The sequence below is a fragment of the Pristis pectinata genome, chromosome 1 (assembly GCF_009764475.1).
Source record: "Pristis pectinata isolate sPriPec2 chromosome 1, sPriPec2.1.pri, whole genome shotgun sequence".
Taxonomy (NCBI): domain Eukaryota; kingdom Metazoa; phylum Chordata; class Chondrichthyes; order Rhinopristiformes; family Pristidae; genus Pristis; species Pristis pectinata.
This window is the reverse complement of record NC_067405.1, coordinates 8,606,966-8,619,984: the sequence shown is the minus strand read 5'-3', so window position 1 is coordinate 8,619,984 and position 13,019 is coordinate 8,606,966. Positions and strand designations below refer to the sequence as shown.

At 45.5% G+C, this 13,019-nt stretch overlaps 1 protein-coding gene across 1 annotated transcript in view; it reads right to left on the bottom strand.

Annotated features, from left to right (window-relative positions):
- adcy5 (adenylate cyclase 5) overlaps positions 1-13,019 on the bottom strand; it is a 374,049-nt gene that overhangs the window by 135,801 nt on the left and 225,229 nt on the right. Inside the window, exon 6 of the mRNA XM_052013051.1 lies at positions 2,879-3,037. Coding sequence (XP_051869011.1) covers positions 2,879-3,037 — 159 coding nt within the window. The remainder of the gene's footprint in view (positions 1-2,878; positions 3,038-13,019) is intronic.

Here is a 13,019-nt window from a genome sequence, read left to right as displayed (position 1 = left end):
CCACTGCAGGGGATTTCCAAAGGGGCCGTCCAGCAGTTTAATGTTTGTGAGGTTAACTAGTGGAAGGCTCTGGCATAGCCAAGGGTGACTAGAAACAGTGAAACATAGAAAACCTACAGCACAATTCAGGCCCTTCAGCCCACAAAGCTGTGCCGAACATGTCCCTACTCATGCAACAGGTACACTCAACAACAGTAACAAATTTAGGTAGCCGCAGCACCAACCCAGATTTCCCAAGTGCAATGCAAGAGCTTAATTAGGTAATATTTGGCACCCAGACGCATATTAAGACAGTGCATCAGGTAGCGCTGCTGATTCCATCCCGACCTTGGGTGCTGCCTGTGTGGAGTCTGCACGCTCTCCCTGTGTCCGTGTGGGCTCCCCCCAGGTGCTCTGGTTTCCTCCCACATCCCAAAGATGTGCTGGCTGGTGGTTAATTATATATCATCCCTGATATAGGTGAGTGGTGGGAGTATCAGGGAGGAATTTCTGGGTCATGCGAGAGAGAGAATAGCTTACAGGGAGTATGACTGATGGGAATGCTCTGAGAACAGGCATGGTTTCGAAGGGCGGAGTGGCCTCCTCCTATGTTTTAAGGAAATATGAAATGCTTGGTTTTAAGAAGGGGCAACGAGCAGTGGAGAGAATTCAATAATTCAGTACACACTTTCCTAACATAGAGGAGGGGAGAACAGCCCAGGGGTGCAGTTAGTAGAACCACTGACTCACAGCATTAGAGACCCGGGTTCGATCCTGACCCCTGGTGCAGTCTGTGTGGAGTTCGCACGTTCTCCCTGTGTCCGTGTGGGTTTCCTCTGGGTGACCATAAGACAAAGGAGCAGAAGTTGGCCATTCGGCCCATCGAGTCTGCTCTGCCATTCTATCATGAGCTGATCCATTCTCCCATTTAGCCCCACTCCCCCACCTTCTCACCATAACCTCTGATGCCCTGGCTACTCAGGTACCTATCAATCTCTGCCTTAAATACACCCAATGACTTTGCCTTCACAGCTGCCCGTGGCAACAAATTCCACAGATTCACCACTCTCTGGCTAAAGAAATTTCTCCGCATCTCTGTTCTGAATGGGCGCCCTTCAATCCTGAAGTTGTGCCCTCTTGTACTAGACTCCCTTACCATGGAAAACAACTTTGCCACATCTACTCTGTCCAGGCCTTTTAACATTCAAAATTGGGTGCTCCGGCTTCCTCCCATATCTCAAAGATGTGCGGGTTGGTGGGTTAATTGGCCGCTGTAAGTTGCCCCCAGTTGTGCAGGTGAGTGGTAGGAAGTAGGGAGAATTGATGAGAATGTGGGGGGACAAAAAACTAAGTAGGGTTAGTGTAAACGGGTGGTTGATGATCAGCGCAGACGGTGGGTTGAAAGGCCCATTTCCATGTTGTATCTCCCTATGACCATGAAATATCCCATCCAGTCGGTGCTCTGGTGTCAACGTGAGATGGCCACTGTGCGCTCAGTGCAGCCGAATGAGAAATGTTTTAATAACCATGGAGGGAACTTCATCCTGTATTCCTGCACTCCCAGCTCTGGCTAAATCCCTACGCATGTGGCGTGGCCTTTTTACTTACTCATTCATTGGACCTGGATTGGTATTTCTTCTCCAGCCCCAACTGCCCTGAGTCCAAGACATTGATGAATCATTGTCACACATAGACCAGACCAGACCAGCTAAAGACAGAAGATTCCTCCCCTGGAGGACATTGGTAAATCAGACTGGGTTTATGATAAGCAAGTTCTTTGGTCACTTATTGAGGCTGGTTTTTATTCCAGATTTACTTAATTATGATGTTAAATTCTTCAACTGCTGTGGTGGGACTCCACATGCCTCTTGATCAATGATAATCACACCTGTGATAGAGAGGGGAGGGAGGGAAGGAAGGGCAGAGATGATGAGGAGGAGGGCAACGGAGGGGAGGAGGGAGAGGAGTGAGGAGGGAGGAGTGAGGGAGAGGAGTGAGGAGAGGAAGGGACGGGGAAGGGGAGAGAGAGGAAGAGGGAGAGGGAGGAGGGTGAACAGGATAGGAAGGGAGAGAGGATAGGAAGGGAGAGAGGATAGAGTGAGAGGAGAGGAAGGGAGAGAGGAGAGGAAGGGGGAGAGGATAGAGTGAGAGGAGAGGAGAGACATGAGAAGAAGAGAAAGTGAAAGAGGAGTGGGAGTGGAAAAGAGTTGAGAGAGGGAAGGAAGAGACAGAAGAGAGGAGAGGGAGAGGGAAAGATAGAGCAGAGAATGAAATTGAAAGAGAGAAAGACAGAGGGAGAGAAAGATAAGATTTCTTTATTAGTCACACGTACATCGAAACACACAGTGAAATGCATCTTTTGCGTAGAGTGTTCTGGGGGCAGCCCACAAGTGTCGCCACGCTTCCGGCGCCAACATAGCATGCCCACAACTTCCTAACCTGTACGTCTTTGGAATGTGGGAGGAAACCGGAGCACCTGGAGGAAACCTACGCAGACACGGGGAGAAGGTACAAACTCCTTACAGACGGCGGCGGGAATTGAACCCGGGTCGCTGGTGCTGTAATAGTGTTACGTTAACCGCTACACTGCCGTGCCAGAGAGAGAGAGAGAGAGAGAGAGAGAGAGACCAGTCTGATCAGTTCCATTCCATCCATAACGTCAGAGATCTGAAAGTGGTTAATGCAAAGCATCACATTAGCAGGACTTGAGTGAAATGGTCAGGACATGTAGTGCTGCTTAAGTGACACACCTGTAATTGACTTCCTATGGAAATGAAAAATAACCAATACCATTGGCCCAGTGCCTGTGTGGGATGAGGGGGATAAGAGTTACGTGGTCACCTGCAACGGTTCCATTTTGTTTTGTGCTGGTTTCGTCCAACTGAGAGGAAATTCTTACCCAGCCTTGCCTCCTGCTTCCATGTGATTGGCCAAGGTGACATCGTTTGACCAGACATCGAACTGCCACTTGCGAAGTCCCAGCACCCCACAGTGCACTCGACCACTGTGAATCCCCACTCGCATGTTAACATTCACTCCTGTCACTTCTCGCACCAACCTGTGGGAGGCAAGAGCAGAAATTACAGCACATAGCACTCAGATTTCCCACACATCCGTTAAAAGTACACCCTTTCTGCTCCACAGGACAGGGTGTCACTGGAAAGACCAGCATTTATTTCCCATATCCATTGCCCAAAATCAAGTTGAGGCATTTCAGACAACAGACGGGAGTCAACTGCATTGTTGTGTGTCTGGAGTCACATATAGGCCACACCTGGGAAAACTGGAAGATTTTCTTCCCTGTGAACTAAATGGGTTTTTAAGACAATCTGCTGGTTTTGTGGTCAGTATTACTGCTACCCGCTAATTCCTGATTTATTTCCTTAAAATCCCGGTTACCATGATAGAAATTGAAAATAACTTTGGACCATTATTATGTGCAGTTCTGGTCACCTAACTATAGGAAGGATATCAGTAAGATTGAAAGAGCACAGAGAAGATTTACTAGAATGTTGCCGGGTCTTCAGGAGTTGAGTTACAGGGAAAGATTGAACAGGTTACGACTTTATTCCTTGGAGCGTAGAAGAATGAGGGGAGATTTGATAGAGGTTTACAAAATTATGAGAGGTACAGACAGAGTAAATGCAAGTAGGCTCTTTCCACCTAGATTAGGAGAGATAAGTATGAGAGGACATGGCTTCAGGGTGAAAGGGGAAAGGTTTTGGGGGAACTTCTTCACTCAGAGAGTGGTGGGAGTGTGGAACGAGCTGCCATCTGATGTAAATGCGGGCTCACTCTTAAGTTTTAAGAATAAGTTGGATAGATAAATGGATGGGAGAGGTCTGGAGGGTTATGGACTGGGTGCAGGTCAATGGGACTAGCAGAATAGTTTTGGCACAGACTAGAAGGGCCGAATCGCCTGTTTCCTGTGCTGTAGTGTTCTATGGTTCATTGGTCCAGGCCTTAGATTACTAGCCTAGGAGTTCAACCACCATGCTACTAGAATCATACAACTGGTACAGCAAGGAAAGAAGCCACTCGGCTCAACCCAACAATCCCATTAGCCTCATCCCTCCTCCCTTTGCCTGTAGCCTTGCAAATTATTAGAGTTATGGGAGTCATTCAACACAGAAACAGGCCCTTCGGCCCACCATGTCCATGCTGACCTTTTTGCTCATCTGCACGAATCCCATTTGCCCACATTACAGTCCAAGTCATAGAGCCATACTGCATGGAAACAGGCTCTTCGGCCCAACCGGTCCATGCCGACCAAGATGCCCATCTAAACTAATCCCATTTGCCTGTGTTTGGCCCATATCCCTCTGTACCTGCCTCAACCACTTCCATATATGCACCACCCTCTGTGTGAAGAAGTTGCCCCTTAGCTCCCTTTTAAATCTTTCTTGTTCCCTCTAGTTGTTGATTCCCTTTCCCTGGGAAAATGACTGTGTGCATTCACCACCATCTATGCCCCTCATGATTTTCTACATTAGGACTGTGTCCTTCTATGCTTTGCCTTTTGAATTGTGTGCCTCATGGTGATTGTATATGATTCCATGATTCCTTGGACAGCACGTTCCAAATGCCAACCACTCTTGGAGTAAAAACTTATCCCTCAGATTCACTCCAGACCTCCTTCCTCTCACCTTAAACCTATGCCCTTTTGTGTTTGATATCCATATCACAGGAAAAAGGTTCTGACTATCCACCCTATCTATGCCTTTCATAATCTTATCTAAAAGAACAGCTAGTTCCTCTCAACCATTCGGTTTTTGAACCAGCTGGCAAAACCCTAATCACCACAGCTTAGCAACACTATAACTACTTTGCACTAAAATGGACTTTTTTTCTGTCTTTTTTCTGTTCTTTCTCATAAAAACTGTGCATAATTTATGTTTAACATGTTTTTCTAGTGAATGCTGCTTATCTAGTGCTATGTGCCTGTGATGCTGCTGCAAATAAGTTTTTCATTGCACCTGTGCACACATGTACTTGTGCATCTGACAATAAACTTGACGATCTATCAGGTCTCCCCTCAGCCTCCTTTGCTCCAGGAAAAACAAACCCAGTCTATCCAATGTCTTCCCATAACTACAGTCACCAAATCCAGGCAATATTACTTTTTATGAGGAATTGCTTGTTCCTTTTATAAGGCACTGATTGACTCTGTTTCCGCCACCTCTGCTGGCAGCAAATTCCGGATCAAACACCTTCACGATATCTATTTGATAATATCCGATGTATTCCCTTTCTGGCATCTGCAGTCCTTTGTTGCTCTGTTCCCTTCATCTGCCATGTTCTGGTGTTTCGATGTTAACTCTCTGTAAAACATTAAATCTGTGAAACATTCAGCTCTGGATTCCAGAATGGGGAGATCAAGAGTAAAGGAAGACTTCCTCTTTATAGGGTCATTCACTATCTTAAGCCATTCCAAATAGCTTTAAGTCTACTTATCACCTTGTAGCCTCTGTCTCTACCTCCACCCTCCACTCCACCCACCTCGCTTCTATCTACCCCCTTACTCCCTCATCCATTTCTACCTATCACCCACCATCTAACTCCAACCCCTCCACCTCCCCCACCTGGATCCCTGCCCATCAGCTCCCTCCTCACCTGGTTCCACCTATCCCCTGCCAGCCCCTGCCTCACCAGTTTATACTGGCTCTCTCCCCTCTACACTCCCAGTCCTGATGCAGGGTCTCGAGCCGAAATGTTGACCATCGCTCTGCCTCCCCAGATGCTGTTCGACCTGCTCAGTTCCTCTGGCAGTTTCTTTTTCAGATCCAATAATAATTTGATGTGCAGTTACTTTTGTTATGCAGGAAGCACAACAGCCAAGAAAGGGGAAGTGAATAGTCGGGAGAAGAGATGACCCCTCGGATGGTGAGGGTTTCCTTGCAGAGTTAGAACTCTTCCAAAGGCTGCAGAATTAGAACGAATCGGCACAGCTATAATGTGCATCACAGGTCAATAGCGGCCCATTCCAATGCACTGAAGTGTCCAGTTACACTTTTATGGAATCTTCGACCAGGTACCAGGATTTCTCAGACACGCTTCCCATAAGACCATCTGCTCCACCATTCAATCATGACTGATTTTCTTTTCAACCCCATTCTCCTACCTTCCTCCCGTAACACTTAACCCCCTCACCAATCAAGAACCTATCAATCTCTTTCTTAAAAACACCCAATGACTTGGCCTTCACCGCCCTCTGTGACAACAATTCCACAGACTCACCACCCTCTGGCTGAAGAAATTCCTCCTCATCTCAGTTCTAAAGGGACGTCCCTTTATTCTGAGGCTGTGCCCTCGGATCCTAGACTCTCCCACTGATGGAAACATCCTCTCCACGTCCACTCTATCCAGGCTTTTCAGTCTCTGGTAGGTTTCCATGAGATCTCCCCTTATCCTTCCAAACTCCATCCAGTGCAGGCCCAGCTCCTCTTCCTGGGATCAATCTTGTGAACCTCCTCTGGACCCTTTCCCGGGTCAGTATATCTAAGGCACTTATTTAAAAGCCCTGTGATAATTCATCCAGATAAGTTCAACTGCTGTCCACAAAAATCTGGGCTGACATTCAAGTGCTGTACTAAGGGAGTGTTGCACTGTCAGAAGGCCCATCTTTCACAGGTGTCAGTAGATTGATGCCCCATTTGCACTTTCAGGTGCACATAAAGGAACTGATGGTATTTGTTTGAAGGTAGGGGAGGGGAGGCAAGGTTGTCTTACATACAGAACAGTACAGTACAGGAACAGGCCCTTCAGCCCACAATGTCTGTGCCGAACACGATGCCGAATTAAACTAATTCTCTTCTGCCTGCACATAATCCATATCCCTCCATTCCCTGCATATTCATGTGTCTAGATAACAGCCTCTTAAATGTCACTATCGCATCTGTTTCCAACACTCTTCCTGGCAGCCCGTTCCAGGCACCTACCACTCTCTGTGTTAAAAAAAACTTGCCCCGCACATCTCCCCAATCTCAACCAATCAGATACCTCAACCAAGATCACTGAAGTGGTTTATGTGCTCATTCATTCCTTTGCTGGCTGAGGGATTATGCACTTCATAAACAGGTCCGACATTACAACAGTGAACAGGCTTCAGAAAGCATTCTATCTGCTGTAAAGTGCTCTGGTTTTGAGCGGTTCTTTATAAATGTAACAAATTGTCCTTCCTGTAGCTATAAACATGAGGATTACTTTGAGAAATTAAAGGACAGAACAGAGAGTCAAGCTGCCTTATCGAGAAGTTACAGTATATGCCCCCACATCTGAAAGCATTCCATACAACCTTATTAAAGGCTGAAATTAAGCATTTATTTATCTGTAAATTTAAAAGCTATCAGGCTTGCTGGGTCAAATTCTACTCAGCTTCAACAGTTTTCCATCTTGGTGATAACAAGGAAGGGTGCAGAGCAAATTTTATCACCCAGGTGCTGGTAGTGATCTTGTTTCCTGCAAACTCACAGGCATGGCGTGGCCTAGTGAATATGGCTCAGATGGTCGCTTCCTCTCTGGTATCCGACCCTGAAGGTTGTGCATTCAAGAGCACTGGGCTGAGATTTCAGTACTTCCTGCATTGACTGTTGCATTTCACAGTCCAGCATCCATAGAGTCATACAGCTCATAACAGGCCCTTCGGTCCAACTGGTCCATGCTGACCAAGATTCCCATCTAAGATAGGATTGGCCCATTTCCCTCTAAACCTTTCCTATCCATCTACCTGTCCAAATGCTTTTTAAATGTTGTTAATGTACCTGCCTCAACCACTTCCTCTGGCAGCTCATTCCAAATATTGACCACCCTCTGAGTGAATAAGTTGCCCCTTAGGTTACTATTAAATCTCTCCCCACCTTAATCCTACGCCCTCTCGCTCTTGGATTCCCCAAAGCTGGGAAAAAGACTGTGCGCATTCACCGTATCTATGCCCCTCATGATTTTATACACCTTTGTAAGATCACCCATTATTCTCCTACACTCCATGCCAAAGCCTGCTCAACCCCCCTCCATAACTTAGTCCCTTGACTCCCAGCAACATCCTCGTGAATCTCCTCTGCACTCTTTCCAGCTTAATGGCATCTTTCCTATAGCAGGGTGACCAAAACTGAACACAATATTTCAAATGCAGCCTCACCAATGTCCTGTTACATAACATCCCAACTTCTATATTCTCAATGTCCTGACTGATGAAGGCCAGTGTGCCAGAGCCTTCTTCACCACTCTGTCTACCTGCAATGCCACTATCAGGGAACCACGTACTTGTACTCTAGGTCCCTCTGTTCTACAGCACTTCCCAGGGACCTACCGTTCAATAATGGCGAACCTTTACCTCAGCGAAATTGCCAGCACAAACCCATACAACTTAATTCCCATGACATATTGAAATCCTTTGATCTTATCTTGAGTATACTCATCGACTGAACCTTCACTGTCCTCTTGGGAAGAGAGCTCCAAAGATTTACCATTCTCTGGGTGAAGAACTCACAACTCTCCAGGTGAAGCCTAGGGCCTTGCAGTTACAAAAATGGCTACCAGTGCCGATTCACAGTGATTGGCAGGGGCCTGGGAGTGTTGCGGAACAGAGGGACCTTGGAGTAAAAGTACGTGGTTCCCTGAAAGTGGAGTTACAGGTAGACAGGATGGTGAAGAAGGCTTTTGGCACACTGGCCTTCATTATTCAGGACACTGAGTATAAAAGTTGGGAGTTCATGGTGCAGCTGTACAGGGCACTGGTGAGGCCGCACTTGGAGTATTGTGTTCAGTTTTGGTCGCCCTGCTATAGGAAAGATGTTATTAAACTAGAAAGAGTGCAGAAAAGATTTACAAGGACTTGAGGGACTGAGTTATAGGGAGAGGTTGGACAGGCTAGGACTTTATTCCATGGAGCATAGGAGACTGAGAGGTGACCTTATAGAGGTGTATAAAACCTTGAGGGGCATAGATAGGGTGAATGCACTCTATTTTTTTTCCCAGGGTTGGGGAATCAAGGACTATAGGGCATAGGTACAAGATGAGAAGGGAAAGATTTAATAGGCAACCTATTTACACAAAGGGTGATATCCATGTGGAATGAGCTGCCAGAGGAAGTGGTTGAGGCAGGGACAATAACAACTTTTAAGAGGTACTTGGACAGGTACATGGATTGGAAAGCTTTAGAAGGTTATGGGCCATCCGCTGGCAAATGGGACTAGCTTGGATGAGGCATCTTGGTTGGCATGGAGTAGTTGGGCTGAAGGGCCTGTTTCCATTCTGTATAACTCTATGGTAGAGCGATTAAATTTGGAAATTTGGGAACACTCAAGAGGTCAAAAATGTAAGAGTGTAAGGCTGGAGTAAAGTACCGAGACAGAGAGCGAGATTACAAAGTGAGACTATGGAGGAGTTTGATAACATGGACGATAACTTTAGAAATGAGGCACTGTTTATCTTGGAGCCACTGTACGTCAAGAGTGAAGGGAAGCAGAAATTAGGACACAGGGAGTAAGGTTTAAGATGACCTCATGTTTATGGACACTAGACTTAAGAAAGTTGGCACAGGGTGGGTCAGAATAGTCAAGACTGCAAATAATAAAGACCTAGACGAGGGCTGAAAGGGAAGAGACCAGTTATGAAGGAATGGTTCAAAAGAAGCACTACGATACACTAGAGATCAGCTAGTTCCCCGGCTTCACGCTAATGAGGTGCATTGGAACCACAACATTAGGAAGTTAATGACACTGTCGGCATAGTAGTCCTTGCTTTCCCTATCTTGTGGGTCAGGTTCAAATTAAAATGTCACCCGAATTAAGGAGCAAATTGTCTGTAATTATGAGATAATTTCTTTAAAAGGTGTGTTTCACTGTAGATACTAATTAATACCAAGAGAAACCCCCTTGATCATTTAATAATGCACAATGGAAACTCTAGCCAGCTTTGCCTGTGAGAAGTGTCTCACAGCCAAGTAAGTATTTTACCAACACTCTGATGGGGAATTACACCAGAAACAAAATAAGAATTACAGAACTAGGAAAATCTGCAAAAAATTAACCGAAATCAATTTTCTTCTGAAAACGCAGTGAGATTGAAATAGACTTGCGCTTCCAAAATGCCTTACGCATTCCTTTCAGGAACCTGCAAATAAAGCTGTGAAGTCATGGTATTAAAGCAGTCACATTGCGCATAGCAAGATCCCACAACAGCAATGTGATAATGACCTGACTCTCTGTTTTAGTGGTGTTGAGTGAGATACTGGAGAGAACTCCACACATTGATTTGAAACACATTCCATTAAACATTGATTTGAAACACATTCCATTATCTGCTGGTTCACAATGCTCGGATCTGTGTACTGGAAAGGTTCAACCAAGGCCCCACTGATCAGACCTGATATGGCTCATTGGTGAAGCCCCAGCCTGATGGGAACATTAGACTTGATAGGCTCATGGGAGAAGCCCCTGCCTGCAGATCTTCTGGACAGTTGTACCTTCCCAGTTCTGGTATTAACCTTATAAATCTTTATTGCACTTCCTCCAGGGACCATCCTTTTAAGAAGGAAAGCCAAACTATGCACAACTTGTAGAGATGTATAAAATCTCGAGGGATATAGATACGGTGAACGTACGTAGTCTTTTTCAGGAAAGGGAACTAAAAACTAGAGGGCGCAGGTTTAAGGTGAGAAGTGAAAGATTTAAAAGGGATCTGAGGAGCAACTTCTTCACACAGAGACTGGTGCATATATGGAATGAACTGCCAGGGGAAGTGGTTGAGGCAGGTATAATAATAACACTTAAAATACATTTGGTTAAGTACATGGATAGGAGGGGTTTAGAGGGATATGGGCCAAACGTGGGCAAATGGGACTAGCTTGGTGGGCACCATGGTTGACATGGACAAGTTGGGCCGAAAGGCCTTTTGCCATGCTGTATTACCCTATGACTCAAATACTCCAAAGATGGTCTATCCAAGGATCTATACGAGTTTCAAAAAACTCTTCTGCTTTACAATTATTATTCAAGAAGCATCTGGGTCTCATTTGTTCTGCCAAAATGTGCCACTTCACATTGATCTATATTGAAATTCATTCTTGGGTAGTGCTCATTCTGCAATGTTCTCAATAACTTTCAGGTTTTACTTTTTTCCTAACTTGGCATCTTCTGCTACATTTCACATTATACACTGGTTTGCTAAGTCCAAATACTCAATATAGAGTACGACCTGATCACGATGGAACAACAGCCCAAATTTTGCTGGTCTGTGCAGCTAACTACATACCCCCACTTGCAGCTTTCTATTCTGCTTCTTGCCCCTTCATGTGATAACATCAGCAGCCATTTGAAAATCCAAATATATTACATCTACCGTATTACCCTTTGTCACTTCCTCAAAGAATGCGAAAGATGGGCAAACATGATGGAATTTAAAAAAAACTGCGGATGCTGAAATCCTGAAACAAAAATGGAAACGGAAAATGCTGGAGAAACAGCAACTCAGGCAGCATCTGTGGAATGAGGAACCATCAATGTTGTGGATCTACGACCATCAGAACTTGGAAAGAGAGATGCAAGTCAGTTTTCAGTAGGAAGGAAGGTGGGGGAGGGAATGTCTGTGATAGGATGAGTTGAAATGGCTTAAAGTGGACAGTTAGCAGCAACTCATAAGTTATTGCCAAAGAGAATCGTCCCTTTTGTAATCCGTACTAACAACGTTTTATATATTTTTGGATTTGGAAAACATTGCCACCATCACATTTTACGTCTACAAGCATCTTCCGTGTGTGGAGATGGTGGTCCATATGGAGTTTGTTGAGGGCAGTCCAGAGCCTGTGAGGGAGGATGTTGTGGGATCAGTGATAAGGTACCTGCTCCCTGTATTGGGAGTGCGCCACAGTTCCACCCGGATAGTGTACTTGTGGCACAGATATTGGCTACTGTTTACCAGGACAGCTGATGTGATTTCAAATACTTTTGACATGGTTTTGACAAGTCTTTGCAGATGAGAATTCTGGTGTTATTTGTCATTCTTTACATCTTGTGGGAGATGTTGCAGTTGCAGTGAATTTTGGGCCAACACTGGGAGAAACTGGGCTAGACTTAAGGGCTCCCTGCATGGATGCATTTAGCTGCACATCTGCAGCCTCTGTGTGGCATCTGTGGGGTCATGAGGCACAGCAGTGCTCTGTAGCAGAGTACACAAGGTGCTGTGGAGTAGAGTGCACGAGGTGTTGTGTTGTGGAGTGAACTGCCTGTGCTCCTTCACAATATTCTAGTAAATTTCCAAACCAAGTTCACCAGGGCACACATCACATCCACTGGTCCGGCTGATGAGGTCAATCTTCCTCCTGCCACCTCAAGAGGCTGCTGAGTGGATGGACAGGTTGGACTCTCCAACTGTGAGATTTTTCATGGCTTCCAAAAAAGGTTTTTAGATTCTAAAAGTTTTTGGAGTCAGAAAGTTGTACAGCACAGAAACAGGCCCTTCAGCCCACAGAGTCCGTGCTGCCTGTTGTACTTATCGACACTAATTCCATATTTAACACATCCCGTTTTCAGTTCGATCTTTGACTAAAGAGCCCATTCTCCCTCCAACAAGTTCCCTGCACTTGTTCTACCTTCCTTTTTAAATATAGAGTAAAATGTGAGCACAAAATTCAGCATAATCAAAGACCCCACCCACCCGGGTCATTCTCTCTTCTCTCCTCTCCCATCAGGCAGAAGATACAGGAGCCTGAGGACACATACCACCAGGGTCAAAGACAGCTTCTATCCCACGGTGATGACTATTGAACAGTTCCCTTATATGATGAGATGGACTCTTGACCTCACAATCTACCTTGTTTGACCTTGCACCTTATTGTCTACCTGCAATGCACTTCCCTGTAGCTGGGACACTTTACTCTGTATTCTGTTATTCTTTTTACCCTGTACTACCTCAATGCACTCTGCACTACCTCAATGCACTGTGTAATGAATTGATCTGTACGAACAGTATGCAAGACAAGTTTTTCACTGTACCTCGGTACAAGTGACAATAATAGACCAATTCCAATACCAATACTACAT